The following is a 27,978-nucleotide window of genomic DNA, read 5'->3' on the forward strand; positions in this document are numbered from 1 at the left end:
TTGTTGGGAAATTGGGAAATGGTTATTAACGACCGACAAATTTATTCAAGGAGAAATGTTGCTAAGATGCAAACTTCAAACTCGGACCCACGTCCTGTAAGACACGCCGTCTTTCAGTGATACAATTGAAATATCTGGGTGTAACGCTAGATAACGCAACCATTAAGACACAAAAAATTCATAGTTCAAAGGAAACGTTGAAAGGAAAATACATGTACATACAAGGCCCACACTCATGGTCTTTCTGTAAAAGACTCGTGGGTTTATGTGTGCAACATGCTTATATAAGGCATTGTATTATAGAGATTTATGCACTTTTCGTAGCATTTCCAGTGGTGAATCCAGAAAAATACTATGATATATAGCTAAGACCACATGAAGCTACGGAGGTCACATGCAAGCGTTTCCTGGTAGAAAAAAAATGAAACAATCGAACATTTTTCCTTGCATCGCCTTCAGAGTTACCCCCCCTCGTTACATATCATAAACGTTTCCGGTGTATTATAAAGGAGATACAAACAAGTTCTTCTCTGTTTTCAATTTGATCTTCAGTCTTCTCCTCACCTTCATCATTTTGTTATTACAATATCTTAGATTTTGTTTTCAGCCACCGGCTAAGAGAAAATAGCTACACTTTAGTTATTCCACTATAAAAAGCATTATCAAAACCAACGCTGCAAAATCGTTAATATGAGTGGAAAGAAGGAAACGCAGACACTTGACAACTGATTTCCGGAATTGCAGTGATCCTTGTTTTGACCGACACAGGAAGCATACGCCATCACATGCGCAATGAAGTTCTGTTCACGAACACCGTGGAAGAGGTGTGACATTGGACCAATCGCGTGAACTGAGACATCCTCTCCGCCGTGAGTCTCCGACGACTTGCCAACTGCACTCTGTTGTTTGTAGTCCTTGTCGGCTGCAACATAAAACATTTACACTTGCTTATACCAAATGATATTAACTTTGAACAGCACACAGGAAATGTTTCCTTTCAAGCATCAGGCGTGACGAAAATCTAAGCTTTATGCATTTACTAAACTCCCGGCACCGGTAGGCCTAATTGCCAACGATCACCACTCATAAAAACTTATAGAAACATGAACTGACGTTCCCCTTTTTTAAAAAGTTTTATAAAAACTAGAAAACCGTGTTAAAAGAAAAGAAATAATAAATCAGACATATTTTACTATTCTTTGGTTATTTATCAACGGGCACAATCCTTTTTTCTGGCGTTCTTGGTGACAAGAAATCTGTTTTAATATGGAACTCTTTACGCAGTCGTGGAATACATGGGCCAGTACGCTGATTAAATCTATCTGACAAAAAGGAGACACATGCACGGATCGCCTGACGTCACAGCGGAAACAGGTGTGTTCTTGGATTATGGAGAAAACTCGCGTATGAGTGGTTAAAATTGATAACAAGTCTGCACTTTTAAGTTTCTTGATGTTCGCGATTTGACTGAATATAAAATGTGTATTTAAACTCAGTTATTTGACATCACAAAATTAAAGAGGTGCGCCTTCTACGGTTTTGGTCAGGTACTCTTTCAACACACATATACGTTTCGTATCGCATTTATCTTTTCTTTATAAAGAAAATGATTAGAAAAATCCCAATATTTTTTATTGTTAGAAAGGCACAGGTATACTCACTTGTGTCGACACCTGTGAGATCGGGACGAGGGACGGAATAGCCAGGACCATTCCCATATAGCAAGGTCGTCATCGGTTTCCCGTCAGTGGTTTCGCTAAGATTTTCATTCACCAAACCTGCCGGGATAATGAGCAAGCTGGATGAGAGCGCGTGTAATTATGGTTATGCATGTCGTCCTCAAAACGACAAAAAGCTCGATATTCAAAGTGTTCTAAATCTTAAATCAGACCTCATTAAATACCCGTCTGACTCTAAAAAGAGTAATCGAGTTCAAATCCAGACTAAAAAGTTAATATCAGGATTAAATGTTAATACATATTTGTAAGGACAGAATGAAACAAAAAGAAAGAATTAAAGAAAAGAAAGTGAGATCGCATACAGTCCATACATACACCAGGTACATTCTAGACTTGCTGGACTTTGCTATACCATCCTAGCCAACAATCCTTCTGTAATGTTCTTTAATGCGGATTATGTGCTTTATTTGGCGACAGTTTAATTATCCTTAATCCCATCACACATTATTGACTTATATTAAACATGTGTTAATCCAGGCTTCATTTTTGTGGCTGCTATATTAAACTGCGCTCAAATATGTAAACTTTCCACTACCTGAATCGATTTCCTTTACTTTTCAAATATAAATTTCCATAGCAATTTTCTAAAGTTTCTGTTGGTAAATCAAATACCCCCCAAATCTCCTCCAGTTATATTTTGTTAAAAACATGACATCTGTCTGGAACTTGACAAAGTGACGTTTATATCAGACTTCCAAACTTTCCAACTGAAGAAAATTTTCAAATTAATTTTAATTCTTTCTTATTTGCATGGCGTGTCTTATGACATAAAGCAATTAAAATTTTTCAATTAATATATGATAATATATCAAGATTTGGCAAATTACATCATTTCATAATTCCTTTGATTGGTGTTTAGCGCCGTGCTCTATAATTTTTCACTTATAGTCGGGTGGAATGTGGAAGCCGGAGAGCCCAGGGTCTAGATCACCGCCCTCCAGTTTTAAATGAATGTTGCCGAGAGTTACATTCGATTCAGCGACCTCGTTGTTCAGAGACCCATGGAGATTCGACCAGTGAAGTCGCTAAAGGTACATGCCTAATGACCTCAGACAGAAAAGAGGCTTTTCACTTTCATCTTGTGAAAGATTACCTACCCAAAATATTGTTGCCACGTTCCTGGTATCCACCAATCACAAACACGTGCGAGTGATCTGCCGTGGAGACTATAAGAGTGTCCTCGGGATTGGTCAATCCCAGGGCGGTCTCTATGGCAGCGTCAAATGTAAGCACCTCGTGTAAGGCCGCTGCAGCTCTGCTTGCGTGATGGCCATGATCAATCCGCCCTCCTGCAACGACATACAGTACAGTATTCAAATAGCCCTACAACCAAATTACGTGGCTATGTATGCATTCGGAGCATCATATTCTGGTCATCGATGTTAAAAGTTATTTTGTGATGAACAGGGGTTACATCTGGGACTTCCATTGTACTGCAGCATTTCCCACTATATATACCGTACCATATACGATCGATGGCGTTTGCTTGTTGCATTATACTGACCCGTGGTCAACCTTTAGTGGTATGTTTCTTCTGCTGAGAGCCAGGCAAGGCACATTGTTTTGTCCTCTTATGCCGAGAGCCAGACAAGGCGTGTTGTCCAGTCCTCTTATGCCGAGAGCCGGACAAGGCACGTTGTCCAGTCCTCTTATGTTGAGAGCCAGACAAGGCACGTTGATTAGTCCTCTTATGCCCAGAGCCAAACAAGGCACGTTGTTTAGTCCTCTTATGCTGAGAGCCAGACAAGGCACGTTGTCCAGTCCTCTTATGCTGAGAGCCAAACAAGGCACGTTGTCCAGTCCTCTTATGCCGAGAGCCAGACAAGGAGTGTTGTCCAGTCCTCTTATGCCCAGAGCCAAACAAGGCACATTGTTTTGTCCTCTTATGCCGAGAGCCAGACAAGGCGTGTTGTCCAGTCCTCTTATGCCGAGAGCCGGACAAGGCACGTTGTCCAGTCCTCTTATGTTGAGAGCCAGACAAGGCACGTTGTTTAGTCCTCTTATGCCCAGAGCCAAACAAGGCACGTTGTTTAGTCCTCTTATGCTGAGAGCCAGACAAGGCACGTTGTCCAGTCCTCTTATGCTGAGAGCCAAACAAGGCACGTTGTCCAGTCCTCTTATGCCGAGAGCCAGACAAGGAGTGTTGTCCAGTCCTCTTATGCCCAGAGCCAAACAAGGCACGTTGTCCAGTCCTCTTATGCTGAGAGCCAGACAAGGCACGCTGCCCACTCCTCTTATGCCCAGAGCCAAACAAGGCACGTTGTTTAGTCCTCTTATGCTGCGAGCCAAACAAGGCGCGTTGTTTAGTTCTCTTATGCTGAAAGCCAGACAAGACACGTTGTCTGTTCCTCTTATACTGAAAGCCAGACAAGGCACGTTGTCTACTCATCTTATGATGAGAGACAAGCAAGGCACGTTGTCTATTCCTCTTATACTGAGAGCCAGACAAGGCACCTTGTCTATTCCTCTTATGCTGAGAGCCAGACATGGCACGTTTTCTATTCTTCTTATCGAGAGCCAGATAAGGCACGTTGTCTGTTCTTCTTATCGAGAGCCAGATAAGGCACGTTGTCTATTCTTCTTATCGAGAGCCAGATAAGGCACGTTGTCTATTCTTCTTATCGAGAGCCAGATAAGGCACGTTGTCTATTCTTCTTATCGAGAGCCAGATAAGGCACGTTGTCTATTCTTCTTATCGAGAGCCAGACAAGGGATGAGCACACACAATCAGTACAATATGTGAACATATTGTTCGTATGATACTTCCACCCGATGTCGTGCTGAATCTCTAACACATGAATTGTACATACGTTCAATTGTAGGCACACTTCAGGAGGGATTATAAAATTCTTGTGTTTACATCCAACACGGCCGCGAGTGCTCGTCATCGGTAGGTAAAAGGTGGAGAAATTGCTAATTATAACACATCAAAAGAAAAAAATCCCAGATTGATGGTACATATATGGTTTCTTAGTGTACGAGAGTTACCTTCCACAAGCAAGAAGAATCCTTTTTCGTTTTTTTGCAGCACCTTTATTGCCAATTCAGTCATTTCGGCCAGTGAAGGTTGTCCAGTGGGAGATTTATCTCGGCTGACTTCATAGTCCATGTGGCTATTGCTGAACAGCCCTATAGGGATAAGATTTAACCAATATGTGCATTAGAAACTTAGTCATATTGGGTAATCACACTGATAGGCGCTTACCACAATTACAAGCAGAATTATACAAAACCTCCTTGTGATACAAACGCCAAAATATATATGACCAGCGCGGGAATTTTAAAATCAAAAGAGGTTTCACCGGAAATAAGCGCAAGTTCATAAGTCCAGTAATTTATGCTCGGTGACGCGAATGTGGTCCTGTTTTGGTGACTACATATTCGGCTGAGTGGTTATATGGTATAATAGAGAACAAAGAATGTTCCATTTCCCAGCACATTTTGGTTGTAGATATCTGAAGCTCTGTGAGACGTGAAGCGAAACAAGTCAGAGATATAAAGCTGAGCTTCCAGCTGAGTTCCAAACGATATATGACGAGCAGTCTTCGGTTGGAAATCATCGGTTAATTATCGCTCGAGTGATACTTCATCAGAATTGTAGCGGACAAAAGCTTTTGGTGGCTAGGCAGTAACGTCACATCCGTATGGTTTGCTTCAAATAATTCAATAATTCAGTTGGCGAATGCATCCATAGATCTATATGTATATGCGTTTTGAATAATGCAAAACCTGACGTCACGGGTTCTAATATAATAAGATTTAAAAGACCACCTTAGTAACCAGTGCTTGAAATACATTTCACTAGACTGAACAAATTCTAAAAAAAAAACAACAAATTGAACTACTTTAATAGACAGTGTTTAATTCTCTTTCATCTGACATATACTTCACATTAGTGTTTTCTTTGCCTTTAAAAGGGTGTCGATCCCTTCAGAAGGGTGCTTTGTTTAAACTTACAGTTAAACAGCCACCATTATTTCGTGCAGATTCACTGAGGCAACACTTTGAAAACACCCCACCCACAACACGCAGACAACGTTTCACCAATTTAGTTTTGAGGTGTCAACAAATAAGAGAAAAAGAAAATCACCAAGTGTCTCCTTATCTTATTTCCTACCTAGGACGTAATCCACTGCATTTGGGTCCACTTCTTTCAGGTGTTGGGTGTTATTAACAACTACATGGCTTTTACCACGACTTATTTTGTCCTCAGTCCACTCCTGATATAGAAACCACAATGGTTACATACAGCACACAGTGTAAGGTTGTATTATTGTTCATTGGGAGTTTCATACTTTAGATACGATTCAAAGACCACCATTAAGAAAATAACCACGATCATTGCGTAATTGTTAAAACCATATGTTATTAAATGTAAATTTAGCAAATGCAAATAATAGACCTACTTTGAGCCAATGAGGTGTGTTAAAAATCCGTTTTGGTTTTTCTTTGACTGGAAATAAATAAATAAGTTTTTGAAAACCGTAAAATATATGCAAGCCTAAAAATAAGTGTTTGTGCGAAGTAATATTAACGTCTGGGAAATTGCGGTAGAAAATTTGACTGGATCTCTTCAACATAACAACGGTCGATGTTAGAAACTCATGAATCAACTAAATGTAGACTGTATATACAGAATAGATATATTTCGCTCTGAGTGTGAAACTAAGAAGAATCCACCATCGCTTTCGCTGAGTGATTCATAAATATTATAATTAATGTGCGAGTCTTACAGCTATCAGATTTCGACCATCTTTTCTGTTGTTTTTGGTGTCTTCTGGGGCGACACTGCCTAGCGGAACGAATGCCCTTCTTCCACCTCCAAACAAAACCTTTACAAAAACAGACATGAAGTACATTGTACACACATAAAGATCAGAAAATGCGCAGCAAAATCAAAACTTTAACTGTCAGAAATAAATAGCATCACCTCAACAAAAACACGACGTTTTTCATTTCCCTGCATCCAACCATTCCGATTTACGATGTTGTGAGTGCATTTAATACATACGGACGATATTACAGATTTACTTTGTAACATGTTATATCGAGTTCTCCAACATATATCCAGTTTCCAAATAACATTCACACTCTTTTAAATCCCATGGCTTCTAGTTGGGAAAAAATACACTTACAATCCATAAAACACAATCTACGGCCATGTTTGTGAGTAGGCCTACTGTTTTTGCTAAGTGGAGGGAAAAGGAAATCTGAGATTGTAACTTGCATGTCCACACATGACAATGATGTCTGTTTCCATAGCCACATGGTGTGTGACACATTTACCTGAATGTCACGGTTCTGTTGTCATAGCCACATGGTGTGTGACACATTTACCTGAATGTCACGGTTCTGTTGTCATAGTTACATGGTGTGTGACACATTTACCTGAATGTCACGGTTCTATTGTCACAGTTACATGCTGTGTGACATATTTACCTGAATGTCACGGTTGTCCGTGATGAGCTGATCAGCGATGTCTTTGCATCCCTCGGTAACGTTAGACAAATGAACGTCGCTCTCCCAGTTACGTTCAGCGCTGTGAGCGTACGCTGCGGCCGGGGTGGCGTGTGTTATCCGAGCTGTCGTGACCAAACCCACAGACTTGCCTGTCGGCACAGAAATATTATTAATATTAATAAATATAATATATAAAATTATTGTGGTTCCTCCACGTGTAAGGTCATACCAAAGACACTAAGAACAATTGAGTTGGCCTCTTATTGTATAACTCGGTTACAAGGGCGTAACTTGAATCTGATTAACCTGGTACCATGCTAAGTGTCTTAGGCATGATACTTCTATGAGGCAGCACTTTACTAATTTGCCTGCAAATTATTCTGTGCGTTTTACCTTTTCTTCGGACGTTGAGTGTCGTAGTAAAGGCATTTGGCAGAATTTGGACGAATGATTAAAATGATTATGTAACGGCACACCTGGTTAAAAGAACCACTGCCTGTATTTTTTCGTTAAAAGATGGACTCTGAACTACGCCAATCGTTGCGCTAGGCTCAACTATTTTAAGAGCCTGCAGACACATTTCATTGTTTAAATTTATAACATTGTTTCAAATATACTGGAAATAATTGTCTTTAATAAATGTTACCCCGAGTAACGTTACTAGCAAAGCGCAGTCCAACCTTCACGTAAAGACCAGTCCAGTATGGAGTCCACCTTGTTCTCTTCCGTTGACAGGGAACAGTTGCCTCGGGTAACACGGGAGGTAAATCCTACCACACCGGCGTTGGTCTTGACCCCACCTAAGAAGGCTGTGGCGGTCCCCGCAGAGTCTGGGGTTTGCTGGTTCACATTATATGTCTGCAGTGAAAGGAAGACTATTTTTTTACAGTCACACTATCACAAGCTACTTGTCTGGCGGATTGAAAGTAATTGCACTTTGATGAATGCATTTCGGTTTTTCTTACCATTGTTTAATGCCATAGACAATAACGTTTCATTCATACAATGACCTCCAGTATATTATGGATGGAGGATGCTAGAGTAAACCACCGACCTTTGGCAAGCTACACTGGTAAACTTTTCCATGTATATACCATATTGGCGAGAGGCAAATGGTCTCCAGCCTATTTCATGTGAGGTTGCACGAGGGATCATCGCCCATGGCTTAATGCCACCAAGGTTCCAAGGAGTACAATGGAAACTGTGGAATCTTGCTTCTTCGAAATGCACTTCTTACTTTTAGCAGTTACGTTGTGTATTTCAATTCGATACTTGAAGAGACTTGAATGGGACGCTTTGTATTCTGCAGCATCAGAAAGAAAGGAATTGATAGATAACAAGCGCCTGAAGGGATCAATATCCTTATTTTGGACCTTGGGGATAATGTTGTTTTCGGTGGTGACATTGTAATTTAGCTTAAAAATGCTTAGCTTTGACAGGAAGGTTTAGTTCCACCCACCCAACAACAAAGCAACCCAAGGTAAAACATTACCGCCATTGTATAAAGTCGATAATTCTTAGTAATGGCATCAATCACCAAACACATTAATAAACTGATATTTCCTTACTCTAAAAGCAATCTTTTTCGTTTAAAAACGCTCTATTGCTTTGATAACGAAACATTGCCTGCGTTACATATGAGTATTGTGTTTTGTGTAGCCTATCTACCGAGTTAGATCTTCAATGAAGACAGTTTTCATTGTGAGGAGACATACTCCTTACCTTACCTTGCGCCACTAGCTAATTTTGTACAGAAATCTTTAACAACGGCGAGGCCGAGGTGATGAGCCCGTAAGTGATGTCAGAAAACACAAAAAACTCTGCCACGCACTCTCTTTGTCTAATGTATTCACACGATGATTCTAAGCAACACCTTAAACTATTTTATTTATTTACTTTTTGGATTACTGTTTCTGCGTCGTACTCAAGAATATTTCACTTATACGACGGCGGTCACCATTACCATTCCACCATAGTGGAAGGAAAACGGGGAAACCCACGACCACCTGTAGGCTGCAGGCATATATTTCCACATACTGTCGGAGTGGAAGAATAGCAGGAGTTGGACCTTAACTCCTGGGTCATTGCGCGGCACTGGTACGTTAAACACCTGGAGGCCCTTCCTTGGAACGATTTTATTGATGAATGCTGATCAAGAATTTCCGCGCGAGAATACGAATTGTCATCCTAGGCCTAAACAAGCCTACGTACGTCACACAGGTTCGAGAGGTCAAGCTTGTTTAGTGGTGGCAAGGATGTAAAGCAAGTATATAGAGTGCGGCATATGCGCTGTGCGAAGTACGGTGAACAGAATCGATTTTTTGCCAAACAGTTTATTTGGTCATTTAGACACAGATAAGTTAAGAGTAATAAAAGTAAGTTGTGCTTTACTCTTGTTTTCTGCAGATTTGACAGGGATTACAGAAAAATACAACTCACCTTGATCAATGCCGAATACGGAAAAGTGTCAAAGGTCAAACTCTCTTCTTCACCTCTTTCACCGTTGACCTGACCTTTGAGAATCCTACCCGCCGTCACTGTGGAAACGCCCATCCCATCACCCAGAAACAGGATCACGTTTTTTGCTACGTTTAAATTTGGTTTCATTTTTAAGGCATCTTTCAGGTCATTCTGAGCCATGGTATTCCAGAAATCGGCATCTGAAAGTTATATAACAAAGCACTTTAAAAATTGTACTCGCTGCTGCCTCGCTTGGCGCTCAACATTGAGAGGTTAGGGCAAGGAAATATGATTGGTTAGTCCGGTGTCGGTATAATGTGACTGGGTGGGGTGTCATGTATGGTCTTCGGCATGATGCTTCAATGGCGGCAGCACTTTGGTGGCATTGACCAGTCCTGTCACAAGAAAACACATATATTTACACACACCTAATGACTCCTCGTCGTCATATCAGTGGAAAATTGTTTCTTACGACCTTAATCCGCAGGCATACATACATACATACATACATACATACATATGTAAGAAAACAGAAAGTAGATTTCATTGATGCAATGATAGCAGAACCTTCAAAAATATCTTTGGAAAAGCTTAATACATTAATTATCTCTTTTAGAAAGTAAATCACTGGACGAAACACTCTACGTTCGAATGGCTCTCAGAGAAACAAACTTTGCACACTCTGGTTCTCAAGCCAAATATCTTTTTTAGAACTGACGGCCATTTTGGAGCTGGTTTATCGGATGAAGAACAGGGAAATTACCTGTAGATAGCATTTATCCATGCATGGATTATTGACAGTTACGTTTCGATGTAACTCCTTATATCGCCAATTGACACGTGAAACAGGTTGCGTATGTATGAGATGATATGAATGAGTGATAATGAGTGACAAATAGACAATCAAAATAGGAATATACCGTCACGCTGTACTGAGTGATAGTACATGTACACTTTCTTTCGGGGTTTCACGTGATTCTTTTAAACGAGAAAGGCACCTTATCGTTCGCGCACGTGTGTCACGCGTTACAGCCATCGGTTACGTAGTTAGGCTGTACTAAGCAAGACCTTCTGGCGAATCAACTTTTCATGGTCAGATGTGATTAATTTTGGAATAGAAGAAAATAAAACAAACTCTCCAACCCCTCTTGCCCAAAATGCATTCTAGAAGTATTCGTTTATTTCTCATTTATTTCTGTAGTTATTTATTTATTTGACTGGAGTTTTACACTGTACTAAGAATATTTATTTTAAGCGACGGAGGTCAGCATTATGGTGCGAGGAAGCTCATTTCTTAAATCTTTTATATATGTGTACATGATTGTATCAATTTATCTGCGCGCGAGATGGGCGGGACTATACACAGGAAAGCGACATGATTGTTTGTTCAGTGTTTGGTATATCACGATTGCTACACGAGTGACATCGCTAGGTGTGTTTTGTGTGATCACTTTGTGTTCTTTCTGAAGAAATCTACGAAGGGCCAGCATGATCATCGTCTTGTATATCACCTTTGGCCAGCACATTGCTAAATTTATAGATATACACTGAATGCTTCACTTTTCTGCTCATGTGTGTCAAAGCACTTGATAAAGTGAGTCGTAAATGCCAAGTCTAATTGACATGACAAGCAAGAGGCCTGCTGTCACCTAAAGCTAGCTATGTGTAATAATAAACCCTTTACTCAGAGTAAAGGCGACGGTATCTTCGCAGACGCTATAGAATGAATTCTAACGAATATATTGTGACTATGACGAGTAAATGTGTAAAACGATGTACACCTATATGCATAAAGCGCCCATTTCAACATTGTGGACAGTATAGATATATGTCACCGATTGAGAATCTCTTGTTAAATGTGTTTTTTTTGGAAGAGGGAATGGTGGTGGTGTGAGGGGGTTGGGTAGAGGCTAAGAGACAACCAACATAAAATTTCATCGCACGATATCTCTCTTGTTATAGAGTCATTGGTTATACTATCTGAGTATACATATACTTTTAAAACCAAAGTGTTAGATTTAACACTGTTAAGACCACAAGGGGTGGACTGCATATATAACGTTATCTGACCATTTTTATAAAGTGTTATCGTTCTAGCACTCTTCAAAGTGTTCTCATACCAACTCCATTAAAGCTGGTTAACGAACACTCTAAACCAGCACTTGAAACACAAATAACAATAATTTAACACTTTTAATGGAATTGGAATATGAGCACCTTTGAAGAGTGTTGAAACATTAACTATTTATTTAATAAAACTGGTCAGATACTTGTAACTCTTTACAACTCTTTATAAGATCTTGACAGCATTAACTGTATGACACTTAAATTTTAAGAGTATAGCCAAAGACATGCTATTCACACAGAAGAAAATCTCTATGATGTACAACATGCCTTGCCGGTACAAGCCGAATCGGCATTTGAAAACTCTCAAGAGTTTATGCAGTTTTGGATGAGAAAAGGTGGGGGTCTCTACCAAGCTAATGTGGCTAAAAGACGTAATTTTACTGGTGCCGTTAACAGCCACGTTGAACCGACAGACGACTAGGCAAGATGTATGTTCAATCTAGCAACTACTTTAAACCACGTTAGTTGTGAGAGCCTCCACCCTGTCTCGTCCAAACCTGCGAGAATTCGTGGGACTTCTGAAGAGCTGACACGGCTTATTATAAGTGTCTTTGAAAGTCGTCTGATTCGTGAACGGTATAATTGGACTGTAAGGCTTTATGTCATACTGAAATAGAGGATGTGATCGTAAACTTCTTTACAACTCATCCCCACCCCCACTCCACCATAATGATTTTTCCGCCGTCGTAAAGAAGAAATATTCGGCGTAAAATTTCAATCAAACAAATAAATGAATCAAATTCTGCTCGTGGTTACATTTTCACCCAATACGCCTCAATCTATTTCTTAGGGAGACTCATAAAAAAACACTTTAGCGCCCCCCCCCCCCCCCCCCCCTCGCTCCTTCCGGTCTTCTCCAGGGCCCAGTTTCAGGAGTACGACATATTTTATCCTACATTTGTCGTAAACTTACTCTGCCTCACTTATTAAATGTGAAACATTGTCCTCCTCCACGCTCCAAGAAAAAAACAACATAAGAAGACCAAATGTTACAGAAACTGTAAACTTTGCAGCAGATAAGAAAACCAGTCAAGATCAAAATTCGTTTTTGTGCATTTTTATTTACAAATACTGAAATGACCTGTAAGTTGTATCTAACTGACAAACAGTGTTGTAAGTATGTACAATCCTGCAATCAAAACCGCACCAAGGCAACACACATATCCCATAGACTTGTATAAGGCCTGTCTCAAATATTCATTTAATCACAGCAGTTTGATGGAGCACTAAAACTGGAATATAGTTTATATACAATTTCATAAGTTTTAACATAAATATATCGGGATATCGTCTTCTTTGGACTCAGAGACTCCGCCTTTGACGAGGGGGCTTCGGGGGTGGACAGCACGTGATCATGACGCGTGACAATTCTTCTTCCGGTAAGATATTCATCGGAAGAATTTCCCGGTTGAGTTTCGACCAGCTGATCTTCACAAAGTTTATATGGGGGACAAATGTTCCTATGGTTTCGCGAAACACGGAGATTTCCTTTAAGTTGCAGTGTTGTCGACTCCATTGAACAGCAGCATCCCATTTCCTTTCCTCCGTGGTCTGAAGATCGGGCCGGAATAAGACGGCCTTCACTGCGGCCTTTGGCAGATGTTCGAAGTCCGGCTGCACTAAAATGTCGTCTGCTCTCGCCGCTATGAACGCCAGGATTTTGTTCAGGAGACTTGTGATGCATCTGAAGCTCATGTAAGGTTCCGATGAAGCGAGCAGCTGAAGAACTGTTTTCATGGTAATGAAGCGGGCTGCGAGCTGCAAGCAAGCTTTCCTGAGGTTGGAAATACCGTAGACGTCGGCTGCCGTCATGACGCCGATCACTGACGACACGTCCACATTGACGCTCCCGCTGTGCATATAAAGAATTACTCTTTGGAAAATGTCAAGCTCGAAGTCGGTAATAGGGATGACGAGAGTGGACGGTTCTATTGGAGAAGCAGTGCTTTTCTTAGAAGACTTCTTCAATGGCTCCAACCCTCTCTTGGTTAGCCGTCGTAATTTGGCCACAAACCCCTTCGCCTTTTTAGCAGGAATTGAAGCCTTGGCGTCAGTAATGTACTTGTGCGACCGTATCATATTGTAAAAGATTCTGCTTCTTGTAGCCAGTATGGCTTTTACAGCGTACACCGGCGTCTGATTTTCTCCCACTAAAAATTTAACGTCACACATCTCTGGCATACCCAAAATGAGCCTTAAGCCGTCACATATCTGCTTGGTGTTTTTAAACTGCATGGAGTCGGGTTTTGACTTTGATTGATTCATGTACATCCGTGGTTCGTGTGAGATGTGTGCTCTAGACGTACCAGTGCTGGCAATTCTGATCATCTTTACGTTCGTTGTCGTGGCAGGTAGATCGGTGTGAGCACGGCGTGAAAACATTGTGAATACACAGTCACTCGAATGAGCAGGTATGGTGATTCTCAAGTGGACACTGATATCTTTGACAAGACTGTCGCTCTCCTGTCTTATATATCGTCAGTCCGCCGTCGGACTGCCGAGGCAGACAGGGTTTTGATTGGCTTTGAATGTTTGGCACCGTGAATAATTCTGACGCCGGTTCCCCGACGCGAAAACATAATACATATCCCGCTATCTTTTTAGCATGTCGGCTTCCTTAGTCTCCCCTATTACCAGCATTCAGTACCAATCAGTGTCTTGCAGACCACCAGTCGCTTCTCTCGCCCGCAATATCCCGGCAGAAGGCAGACGACAGAAGCGATCTGGATCAGGTGACAGCTTGGAATTCGGCGCGCTGGATGAAGTCTCGACTCCCATAGGGAGACCCCGTATGGTTCACACCTTTACGCGGGAAAAAGCTACAATTGTGGGTTTTGTTCTCACACAGAGGTTTGTATCAAACACGTTTTAATTAAACAGATTATGGTAATTGAAGACTTTCGGTGAAGCCGAGTGAAGTTCATCTCGTCAAGTTTAGTCATGAAATCTTTACTCTGAAATGTGGATACGAACAATGAAAGGGTAATGAAAGTGCCCAAATGAACTTCTACTCCCACTTGACATATGAAGTGATTTACACGCAATCACTCGAAAAACTTAACAAGGCAGATCCATTAACGTCATATGCATTAACAGAACAAACATTCATGCAACACAGCAATTATCACAAAGTCATTTGCATCAACACCTCGCCATGTGTAATTGTGATTTGGGAGTTTTATCAAAACATTGATTTGATGGAAACGAAAAGTAAATTGTAATTAGTGACTAAATGTATTTTCACACCGATGGCGTTTAAAACCACGTCCATTTCGTGGACTATATCAACATTTTTTTTGTTTCCATTTACTTCGTGATCTGCTGTCGACGATTCAATGTAGAGTGACTGGCAGAAAATTTGATCTTGATATTTGTGCTTTTCACAGCTAACATCGCGTTCGAACTTCGAAAAACTCTTTGAACAGCAATTTTTCAGTTAAGTTAATGCATTCTTTAAAAAAAATTTAAGACAAAACCTGTCTCTGATCATTATATTCGTCAACTTCTTTCACCTCGGATATAGCGTTTGGTAGAAGTCAGACGCACGCGTCACCCCCTGTCGATCCCGTCGGCCAACATGTCTAGTCGCAAAAATGACCCGAGCAGATCACTCTTTGGTAGCAAATGTGTTGTTTTTTCTTCCTATATGACACGCGTCGGCTATTCTCTAATTTTGTCTTTAAATGCGCTTTACTTTTCTCCAGCTACTGACAATAATTTTGACGCTTAACCTTGTAATGCATTTGTCTTTATTTTTGTACTGAAAAAAAAACCCATTGAAAAACATTTGTTATCAGTTAGGAATAGTTCGTGTCTATAGTTGTATTGGTACCTTTCTTTCGATTTTTTCTACTTACAAACAGGAGTTAAGTTCAAAAGGATTATGAAGTAATATGAGTCATTCTTGATTTTAAAATCTTTCCATTAAAAGCACGGAACAGTTTGAATATATGTGTCCATAGTTTCAAAAAACATAGCATAGTTTATGCTATGCTTAAAAATTTTCACTCTTTTGACGGCGTTCATATTTACTGGCGGAGGAAACTTGATTGCTAGGAGCTAGTAATAAACTCTGAAATATAGAAATAATTAAATAACATGTATACTATAAGGTCATAACTATAACTGTATGAGTAATTCAACCACCGGATTTACAGATGTAGATTTCTTAGGGCTAGACTTTGATAGATTTGATTCTTTGCTGTTTAGAGAACGACTGTAACTTTTGGTTCAGTTAAGCGAATTCAATTAGTAGTGAACCATCGCAATAGCGGCAGATGGTTAAGATCAGATGTCATGTTTGTTTTCATTTCTGGAAAGTAAAAACAAGGAATGAAAGGGCTGAATAACGATGTGGTTTCAGAGTGGTATTGTAAACAAGTCGTTGACAAGGCATCATGCTGAGGGGTTATTTCAGCAAATCACCGTGTAGCTGTATAGGCCTACCTCTCAAAGCATAAAGATGTGTGCTGAATGATACCCTGGTTAGCGTTTCAGTTTTCCTTAATTGTCCTATTTATAAAAATGTGAAATCCGAACCAAGTGGTAGGTTCCACGTGTTTGGGTGTTACTTTTTCAACCCACACTGACTTACTTTTGTTAAATTCATATGACAGTTTTCAATCATAGTCCTATTCATATATGGCTGAAATCCCACACAGGTGGTAATATCCACATGTTTTGCTGTTACTCATTCGAACCGCACTGACTCACTTTTGTTAAATATGTACGGGTAATTAGCTGAATCCAACACAATTTGTCTCATTTGTTCTAGATTCTGGCTTTAGTTTGACCATCTTGGAACCCAGCTGGTATAAATTCACATTATGAGAGAGAAGATCCCATAACAATGGACATCATGCATGCGGCGAGTCGAGCTGGCGTCCCGTTGTGCCTAAAGAATTTACACTGAGCCTATCCACCTTAAAACTGTTGAAGGTAGAAATTCCACCAAACGTTCTCTGTTTGATCGAACGAATCAATGACGAGCTGTTTAAGCTGGTAGGCTTGCAACACCAGCATTATGGGTGAGTTCCTTTGGATAACAGGTATACTTAAGGGCGTTTAATGATAGAGTTTCTTAAAAGCTTTTAACGAAAATGAAAATGTTTGTATGTTGTGTTTAAGAAAATATTGCAAATGTACCCTCTGCATTTGTATGCATATATGACTGTAATGGATAAAAGGCTTTCAGCATGTGTCAGAAGTGCTTTGAATCACGTAATAGCCTTACATTTCCCCCACTTTGTTGTATATGCCAGGAAGTATTGATTTATTATTTCTGTCATTTAATTTAATTATTTGATTTGTCAATTAGTTTAAAAAAGCCTAGAAATCATAATTATCCCATTTAAAGTTAACCGTCAATAGAGATGATTGCGAGGACTGATTTCTGATTAATCACATAATTAACCTATCAATTTACACTGTATGCAATAATCTTGATTAATCAACACTATAATCCGCCAGAATTGACGTAGTACTTCAATTAACCTAACAACTCACAGATTGGTCTGCTTATCATCACAGTCAACTTTGCAATGAGGAAAATATTTAATGTCTAACTGATAGTTAACACGCCCTAAATTTAGAAAGACGATCTAAACGGTATTAACCATGAAAAATCTTTCCTAAAACATGCATATTCTTTGTCAAGAGGTCATAGGTCACTTACAGGCAAGGACCCACAAATGCCATGACATCGTGAAATAAATAAATAAATACTTAAGTGCCTATTTCTGGCATGATGAATTGTCAACATTTTACCAATTTTTTCCAGAGGATGATATTTTACCAAAAAGTATTGGTTTGGGGTTATCTCGTAACAATATGATAAAATCTGGGTTAAATTACACTGAAGTACTGATAGACAATGCAAATTAACATACTATGCGTGTGTAGCAAAGCGTGCAGCTTTTCATTGCTTATAGGGGTTTTTGTACCCTACTGTCCATTTCTTTTAGCCAGTCGCCTATATCCAACTATCTGTAAAATCAGTCATTCTGGCTAACAAAACAACCAAGGCTGTACACATTGATTGGACGTCCATACAATTACAAAGAAAGTGCAATTAGAAGGCTGTTTCTGATTTATAATGTGAAACTTTGTAAGTTTAGTTTCGACTCAAAGAGCTCGTTGCCCTTATACTTATTCATACTTATTCAAAGCAAATGCCACGTTGGACAAGGGTGTGGGGAGTTATTTGTTTTACAATGACTGCACCAAAAGCGGTCAGAACAATCTCCACGCAATAATACAGCCTACACTACTGTCTCTGCCAATCGACTAGATCGCTTCCTGTTTCCTAACAGTCCATCTCTAAAACCATACTGTCGTAAAATTGTGTAATACCAGAGATAAAATAAAATTCATTTCTTAAAGGTATATTGTACGGGTAAAAGCGGATCACAGTTTCAAATATGACAGTGTCAGAAAGTGTTTACAGTTAAAGTCGATGGCAGTGTTGGCGATTGGTGTGGCCCTCCCTCAAAACATGTTGGACTCTGCCAAATATCCAGTATGCTGCATGTTTTTTAAATAATTATGACGTCACACAAGCAATGCCTTCTTGGCCCGTAGAAACAGAGTTTACTGACTTTAATATTATGAATTAGACGAGTGTTTTTAACTTTATTTTCCTTTCAAGAATTTAAACAACTTAAAACATATTCATGTGTAGAGCTTGTGTTGTTACGTGTCGCTGACTGCAGGAAAAGATTTGGTTGCGAGTGTGACTGATTTTACAGAGAGCTGAATATAGGCGACTGGCTAAAAGAAATAGGTTACAGTGGTTAGCCTGTTAACGCAGCACAGCCCAGTTCATACTGGCTTTCTCTCTGACCGTACGTGAGAAGGTCTGACAGTAACCGGCGGAGGGTCATGGTTTCTCCGGGGGCTCTATCCGGTCTCCTCCTACCACAATACTAGCCGCCGTTGTATTCTTCAGTTCGGCGTAAAACTCCAGTCAAATAAATGAATAAATTTTAGTGCTCTTACTGCTACTGACTATCAGGATATTGATTTTTGAGGTCGCCTGTTTAAATACAGCTCTGTCTGCTTCGGCCGTGGCTTGTTTGTTAGTAGGCCTATACCTGTTGCCATAAACTTTACCCCGTCATATAAATAAATATGATTTGAGCATAGAGTTAGACGCCAATCAATCAAGCAGTGGTAATACTAGAATTAATTTGTGGGAATCTGACATTGGCGCTGTTGGTAGAGTGCTGGATTTCGCGGTGTAGATTTCAAATTAAAATGTGACCCACTAAGTAAATTCATGCAGCAACCATTGGCTATGAGTTATAAAAGCGTCGATATCGTTATAACGACAATTTCACGAATGCCACCAATCAAGGGCGATGGGTAGGATCTCCAGATTAAGGGAATAAATATGTTCTGCGGGGAAGAAGACCATCGGCCCTCTTGAAATGACCCTGTATTTGTAAAGATTGTAAGAAACATTTCATCTCCAGGACTCCCTTAAAAATCCATTCTTAAAATTCTGCTTACAACTGTCTTCCACAGAAAAGTTAATAAACGTGAATCACTCAGTTTCTTAAGGTGAGGTGGATGGGTGATCGGGGAGTATGCTGGCATGTGTGGCAACGTAAGGAATTAGATGTCGGAATTAGTTTTTGTCCGGGCCACTAACACCCATTATCGGTACTACCGATGTCATTATGGTAGAATTTAGATTTCGATGATAACAAAGGATATACACAATTTATTTGTTTATTTATTTATTTTAAGAGGTTTTCGAAGGCGCACTCTATTTCACTTATTCAACGGGGGACCAGCATTATGGTGGGAAGAAACCGGACAGAACCGTGCTGGAAGACCTTCCTACATACGATCCGACAAGAAGCCAGCATAAGCTGGACTTGAACTCACAGCGACCGCACTGGTGAGACGCTCTGGGTTATTGTTCTGCGCTGGTATGGCGACGCTGATCACCCAGGGTACATGCACAGATAATGTGCGGATGCATTAATGATAGCGCTACTCATTTGCAAAGCAGTGGTGTGGACGTGACAGAAATTGGCCATGTACACGCACGTGAGGTCAGGTAAATACCATTTACGCCGGACTATTTCTCCGAGCGACAGAGCGATCGTATGGAAATGAAGAGACGAGTTAAGGCTTTTGTTAACTTTCAGCAAAAGAGTTCATCTTAAGTTACTCAGTTCTGGGTAACATTTTTACACGGGACAACGCCAACCTCTTGTCACATTCCACCTTCGCCGAAAGGTAAACGTTTCGCTGTATGTACGGCCTCTTCACCGCGGAATATAGAATATTCCAACAACGTATAACCAGTGACGGGAATGGGGCCGCACCAACTCTCTATGCAAAAGGGAAGCAAATATTGTAATCAATAGACCACCAGGCCCTCTGCCTTTGAAGTATTCATGAGTACGGTGAATGAAATGAAATGAAATGAATGAATGAAATAAATTACTGTTGCATGTGTTAGAAGCTTTGAATCCTTATGTGGTGCATGGGATGGTGTGCCCCCCCTTTATGAATTTTAAGAGTAGTTTACCATCATTTTTTGTGTGTGATCCACTTATAACGAGTGAATGGTATCTGGGTCGAGATTTACAAAGATGTCGTATATGTACGACAATCGCACATATAGGGCAATAATACGGAAACAGTGACGTACAAAAATATCGCACGGCAAATGTACGATAAAAAATGTCGTACACCGCTTTGTGAAATTGGGCCCTGATTTGCAGTCGTGCTTAACAATTTAATACTTTCGGTGTATGTATGTATGTATGTATGTATCTATCTATCTATCTATCTATCTATCTATATATATATATATATATATATATATATATATATATATATATATATATATATATATATATATATGTGTGTGTGTACTGTTTGTTTTGGTGGCAAGGCTAGCCCATAGCGCAGGAAGTATCATGCCGAAGACACCAGATATGACACCCCACCAAGTCGCATTATACATAGGATCAACCAGTCCTGTTTCCTCGCTCTTACCTCTGAAGATGGGGTGGTGGGGTTCGGCATTAAACTCGTAGGACCGTAACACAGGTGCATAAAACCACAAAGCCTTAAGACGGACAAGGAAAGTAAAATATCTCGTTTGAACGACTTACTAGTGATCGCCTATTTAAGCCGAGTGAGGTTAAAACGTTTTCTAATCCCCATTCCTTTCGACACGTCGTGCCTGGAGCCCAACCTATTGTAGAAGGTGTCGCCAAGGTCAGATCAGTGAACCAATCTTTGCCCTCGAACGCCCAATGCCCAAAACGGGTTTGCAGAAAAAAATAATGCCACACATGCCAAACTAGAACAGTTCTTGGGCCGTAGGGACACAACCACGTATTTTAGTAAAATCTGGTGCACGATTAAAGATGTATCAATATTATAGATGGCTTTTATGACTTTATCGGATTCATTATCGTTTACCGCCAGTCAAAAATTTTTCACTCATGCACTGGCAGTCAGTTTTACCATCGACTTTTGACAATTTACTGGCGAACATTCTTACATGTGACGTACATACTTGCACGAAATATACATGAGACAAATATATTTCCTTCTCTAATACAACTGTCTTCTTGTTCATATAATGTTTAATATATGTATTAAACATACTGGTATTCCTGGGATCCAATAGCAAACAGTCGATGCATAAAATATAAAAACACATAAGCAATTTAAATTATGACCTGCATTATGGTTGAAGGAAACCGGACAGAGCTCGCGGAATATCCACGACCATACGCAGGTTGCAGACAAACCTTTCCACGTACGGCCGAAGTCAGCATGAGCTTGACGAACTCACATCGACCGCATTGGTGAGAGGCTCCTGGGTCATTACTCCGTGCTGGCGTGCTACCTACCTCGGCCACCGAGGTCCCGCAGTCATATTAATATTGCCAAAGAATTGGAAAGAAATCCACCCAGAAGAATGCACTCAATCCGGTTCCATAAAGGTGTCAATAATTTATCACTACTTCCTTATTAGGTTTATTAAAATCAGTCACGATCTGTGCTTAATTTCTCATAACCACCCAGTGAAGGTCGTTTTTTTTCCACACAGGTCGCCAAAACAGTCGCTTAAACTCGGCACTAGCCAGAAAAAATTCCTCTGCCGCTCCTGGATTTCGGACAGAGACATCCGAGTTGCAATCCAACAGTAATTCGCAGAGTAAACCCTTGAATAAAGCATTAAGGGATAGTAAATGGTATATCTATAGAATTAGCACGTAACGTGAACATGTTATACACATCACCTGAACATCCGGGACGTAACATGAAAACGTCACAGGAGCACTCATAGTTATGTAAACCCCGAAGGTATGGGCTGCTGGATACGTAGGATGAGTGGCTCACGAAAAACAATGGAGTGTTTGAATAGTTTTACAAATCTACATACATGAAGACTTACATGTGTATTTAATAGAGGCATTTTTTTTCATATTTCGAAAACTTACGGATGGTCCTCCCACCATCAATGCTGCTCATCAAACGCTAAAATGGCCATTTCATAAAACAAATGACTCTTGTCGAATAATGAAAAAACTGTGTAAGTTGATAACCACCTTCGGTTTCGTTGTTCAAGCTTAACGGTGTGTTTGGGATACGGTCCATCCATTGTAGAAATTCTGCCTATCGTTGTGAATTTTCGTCAGAATATTCTCAACTACGGCGTAAAATATCAACCAAATATAAACAATTAGATAAATAAGAATGGTAGGACTAATGTGTGTCTATCTGATACATGAAACATGCTCTGAAGATTCATGTCACTTTACATGAAGTCTTCGCTTTGGTTTTAGATATGTATCTGCATTGTTCGAGGTTGGAAATTTTTACCAGAAGGATTGCCCGCTTTTGTGGGAGATGTTATGAATCCCTGGCCTCTGCTCGGATTGGTTCACCGATTTCTAGACTGCGGAGATCCAGCCAATTTCCCTTTTATTCGCGCCTATAATGTTTACTCGCGCAGAAACGGTGCTTGAAATATTATCTTATCTAAATAACATGAGCGTTAATACCCCTCCTCCAGTCAGATTCACGTGGACATATGTCCAAAAGTGCGATTTTGTATTAACATTCACAATTTACATATGCTGTGTAGATTGTTCAGTCATCTAACATGCCATAATTCCCTGTTATTAGCAGGCAAAGTTCTACAAACATCTCCCATTGTTGTTAATTTTCCCTATACCATCCCATGTTATCCTTGGGCCTACCTATAACTGCCGCTGGCAAATCTAGCGCTCGGACATGTGTGAGACATCAAATAAACCTTGTCCTCAATATAAGTCAAATGATATTCTGAAGTCTTAAAGCGGCCACGTGCACTGGGTGTGAATATTCGCTTAGCCTACATGCTCGTGTATCAGTTTGCAAGTTGCATACATCAGGGCTATGCACACATGTTATCATACAAACGGATCCAGGTCAATGGGTTCTCAAAGTGGTAACAAAAAAGTTGTATGGACATGTAGAACATGCATTCACGCTGCCACTAATTTTTAATCCTTAAAACGTTGAATTCCGCCATTTGCTTTGAATCTTTAGAGCGGTTTATAGTTTGATGTCTGAACCTAACAAGATAGTTCATAATATGAAAGATATTTTTACAGTGTTTTCTTTTAGCAAACAAAGCCAACTAAGATTTAAGTTGCCAAGGGTGTGTGTGCGCTTTTGCGCCGTGTCATGTATCTGCCACTGATGGGGATACATGTTACTGTCGTATTGACACAAAAAAAGCCAAAAATGAGCTACCGGCCCCGATAGTTGGTAGAGCGTCCGCCGTAGATCCGGGATCAGGTTGTGTCACACCTAAGGCCTTAAAACAGAAAGTTGTAGCGTCCTTGTTTGGCGTTCAGCATGAAGGAGATAGTCCAACGACTCGTATCAGTAGGGGGTTACTTGTCTGCGGTAATGCAGCACTTAGCTAGGTGAAGCAGCACGAGATAAAAGAGCCGTGAAAATCCGTACGACTTTAAACCCAAACACTTACTGGCTCACTTTTAGTGGCTAAAGCCCACAAAACCATCCAGCGCACTAAATATCTGTCGATCATAAGAGAGGAGGTAGAGGCACAGCCAGGTGTAAGAGACCCTGACAAATAGGTCAAGGTGAATGAAAAACTCTAGGGTTGTACTACATGCTCGTGGTAAATCCGCCCTGCAACTAGAAGGCACATTGCATGCACTCTAAAGATTCTTTCGTCGTCACACGCCTGAAAAAATTGTTCCGTACGACGTTAAACCCCAAGCACTCACTTATTTACTCAAAATGAGCTGGTGTAATGGCTAAAGCCCTCAATACCATCCAGTGCACTAAATATCTGTCAACCATAAGCAATGGTAAAAGAGAGGAGGTAGAGACCCAGCGACCTTGACAAATAGGTTCAGAAAAGTGAAAAACTATAAGGTTCTACTACATGCTCGTGGTAAATGAGGTACTAGCTGAATGAAAATAACACTTCAACAGATAGCGTGTCAAAAATATAGCTAAAATAACTCCGGAAACCATGTTCAAGTTCACCGAAAATCAACAGCGTTCTCCCCTTGTGTATGTTATAATATTTTCTACCCCACCCCTCCATCTCAATAGGGTTTTTCCCAATATCTTTGTGTATATGTTGTAATATTTACAAAGTTTTTTTTATTTCATGTCGTTCTCATGAACATGCATTTCACTTCTGTGTCCGAGTTAATGGTAACCTGTACGTGTAGTTCTGTGACCAAGGTAATGGTAACCTGTACGTGTAGCTCTGTGTCCAAGTTAATGGTAACCTGTACGTGTAGCTCTGTGTCCAAGTTAATGGTAGCATGTACGTGCAGTTTTCACCTGGAACACCGTTTCACAGCGGACGTACACATCGGCGCCACTGTTGTTACACGTTATGCTAAAAGACGTAACGTTGCACATAAATTTACCAGCGATTCGCTAAGCCGATCCCAGTTTATATTAAAGCAAATACAAAAAATTAGACACGAACAAAAAAGTAGAGCAGTGATGACAGCGTGCTAGTTAACACATTGTAACACGTAACACGTGAAACCCAGCCTCTAGCCAGTTTACCTCATTTAGAATAATATTTAAACTGTTTTAAAATGTTTTAGAATGTATCAGAATACACCCCCTCCAGCACTATGACTTAAGCAGAATTATGTAGAAAAATAAAGTGATGTTAAGTGCAATTTATATTAGGCGTCACTGCATAGTCGAGAATTACTCAAATGTAAGCGTCATGTCCGACATGACATAAAGGGCGTTCCAAGTCGATAATCGCAAGATCTATTTCCAAAACAACGTTCAAAACTAGCTCCCAAAGACAAAGGTATGTAAGAAATTATACAAACAGGAAATAAAGCTGGTAACACACAAGAGAGAAGCAGTCATCAGTTTTCAATGATGCCGGCCAGACAGTGGATATTCCAGGCATGAATTCCCTATCAAAGTTCAAATTCGTAGTCCATACTTACCTGCCTCGTCTAGGGATGATGCCGCCCTTCCCTGGGTGGGGGAAGTGCACCCTAAAACTATTACAAGGATAACCAGGACTTCTGTCGACACCATATCTTAATCGTAACTGATTACGGCTATCTACGTCAACAGCGTATAAGGCTATATAGCAGGAAATTCACTAAACTACGGTTGACCATTCGCACCATAGGCACAGATCTTACATACCGCAGTACATACTTACTGGAGATAAGAGCTTTGATAGCACCGTTCATATTTTTTCTTCATAAGCAACGTATGCACTGGCATTATGTGTAGACTGTTGTTTTCTGCTTGATATTTTGGATAAGCAGTACTGTAATTGTTTGCCCATTAAAAATCCGTGACCCAGCTGTTGGCGTGCTAGCGCAGCACAATGACTCTAGAGCATCTCGCCAGTGTGGTCGCTGTGAGTTGAAGTCTAGCTTACGCTGTCTTCATATCCAGTCGTACCTGGGAAGGTCTTCCAACAATCACGGGTGATCTTGGTTTTTTTTTCTGTCCGGTTTCCTCCCCCTTTGATGCTGGCCGCCGTCGTATAACTGAAATATTCTTGATTACTGCGTAAAACACCAATCAAATAAATAAATGAAAGGCTGCTTTGTAACCGTCTTGGTGAAAGTGGTTGAACATCTAAAAAAATTACCTAAACTTGGTCTGCGGTATTGAATGCAGCAAAGGTGCGAAATTGCGAAGAGTGAGGCGATTTCGATTTCTTTGCATAACGTTTGCCCCTTCCTATCTATTCAGGTTGCTTTGTGCACATTGTTTCATGTTGAGGAATTCCCTGGAATAAATCTCACTTACATCCCCAAAATTGGTAAATGTCGGGACGCATTTACGCAAGTGTCTCTTGTGATATTATACTGCAATGGTTTGTACAGAGGTCACAGATGTAGGGTTGCTAATCCCAGATTAAAGGGGGCGAAAAAATGCTTCACATTATCTGTATGTTAACTATGTCTCTGAATATGTCTGTGCTTCTGAATATTGATATACAGAGGGACATTTGTGTACACAAAGGGCTGGCCTTACAAGTCCATGCATACCGCAGTAAGAACATGGAAATATAACGAAAGCAATATATGACCCCATTGATTTGAGCCGATAGTTACATGGACTTTAAAGAGACATACTGTCGACGACGAAGTTTACATAAAGTTGAGACATCTAGATTTCTGCTGACATGTATATACTTTTGTGTGAACAATCGAATGTTCAGTTTTCCCTTCGACCATAAACTCACTCAGGTCGCTGTATTTAGAAAGACTGACTTTTTGAGTCATGTGCCTCCCCTTGTTGTGTAGATGACGGGAGATGTTCAGATGTTGCAATTATGCGGACTGTCATGTAACTTCAGTTACATGGAATTACGAATTCTTTGTAATGCATTATCGATAAGGAAGGTCGTATTTGCGCACATGTGCGATCCACGAGCGAATATTACATTCTTTGCGCTGCTTCATTTGCGTGTTATCTCGTCAGTCGGACAGTTTGGACCAACTACGGATTTCCCCTTATAATTCTCTTCATTGACTTGTTTGGAAAATATAGTGCTAGGAGGCCTAGTTAGGAGTCAAATGCCACTCAATTTTGTAATTTGTTGATCCAACTCAAATTCTGACTTTCTCTCGGCGGTATGTCCCTTTAAAGTCCTCAATATTAAAAAAAAACGGCCATAATGTTGTTGAAAATGGATGAAATGACCTAAAATCCGAACTTATTTTGTAACATGCCTAGGTGAAGCCATGTACCAAGTTTCAATTAACAATAACCCGCAGTTTTGAATATATAATCTTGAAACTATCAAAGCCCAAAGGGGATCAAAGTGACCACAATTTGTCAAAAATGGGCGAAATGCAACTAACAAACATGATCATCATTTCGGCACGGTGAAGCCATGCAGCACGTTTCATTGCAATAAGGTGAAACGTTTTGAAAAAGAAAAATTCCTAAAAACTGGTTTGTGACTGACATGGGAGGGATAAACATACAGTCCCTCACCGTTACCGTTATAGTGGACTAGAAAACTTATGTTTATATATATATATATATATATATATATATATATATATATATATATATATATATATATATATATATATATATATATATATATATAGAGAGAGAGAGAGAGAGAGAGAGAGAAACCGTTTACATAGTGTAATACGATAACGAGCAGGGCGTTGCAAACTATAGGCCTGCATACGTATGGACGAGTCCAAATTCAAACACGAACAGGTTAACAGATAATGAGATGAAAACGATCTCAAACACAATATTTACACATATTCACACACACGTATTTACTACAGAGCGTACTATATACGGAATTTATAATGCGTTAACACGCATTCTTAACTATAGTGGACTGTACTGGACACACATATTTCAGATTTCAGATAGCGACCGTGCGCAGGAAAGTTTGGCTGCAACCTGCGGAAGGTCGTGAGTCCCCCCTGCTTTGTCCGGTTTCCTCCCACCATAATGCTAATAATATATGTCAAATATTCTTGAGAACGACGTAAAATACCAGTCAAATAAATGAATAAATCAATGTAGTATACCGTATCCTTAACAAAGAAAATGAAAGGGTAAAATACCAAAAAATCCACAACTGAAAGGGCAATGTAAACTTTTCCTAATATCTTAGTTAAAACAGTGTTTTGCACCTGTAATGAAA

General features: G+C 40.1%; 2 protein-coding genes across 2 annotated transcripts; both read right to left on the bottom strand.

Moving 5' to 3' along the window:
* Nucleotides 1-17: 17 nt before the first annotated feature.
* LOC135475802 (alkaline phosphatase, tissue-nonspecific isozyme-like) lies at nucleotides 18-25,388 on the bottom strand. The gene is made up of 10 exons (XM_064755742.1): nucleotides 25,277-25,388; nucleotides 9,639-9,859; nucleotides 7,880-8,057; nucleotides 7,179-7,348; nucleotides 6,473-6,571; nucleotides 5,857-5,959; nucleotides 4,728-4,868; nucleotides 2,837-3,028; nucleotides 1,662-1,778; nucleotides 18-922 (listed from the first exon to the last, which is right to left on the bottom strand). The coding sequence occupies exons 1-10, from the start codon at nucleotides 25,368-25,370 to the stop codon at nucleotides 663-665; spliced, it is 1,575 nt and encodes a 524-aa protein (XP_064611812.1). The 5' UTR covers nucleotides 25,371-25,388; the 3' UTR covers nucleotides 18-662.
* On the bottom strand, nucleotides 13,089-14,114 carry LOC135474940 (serine-enriched protein-like). Its single transcript, XM_064754635.1, has one exon. It carries the CDS (start codon nucleotides 14,112-14,114, stop codon nucleotides 13,089-13,091), a length of 1,026 nt encoding a protein of 341 aa, XP_064610705.1.
* Nucleotides 25,389-27,978: the final 2,590 nt, after the last annotated feature.

Source organism: Liolophura sinensis, chromosome 9 (genome assembly GCF_032854445.1).
Source record: "Liolophura sinensis isolate JHLJ2023 chromosome 9, CUHK_Ljap_v2, whole genome shotgun sequence".
Taxonomy (NCBI): Eukaryota; Metazoa; Mollusca; class Polyplacophora; order Chitonida; family Chitonidae; genus Liolophura; species Liolophura sinensis.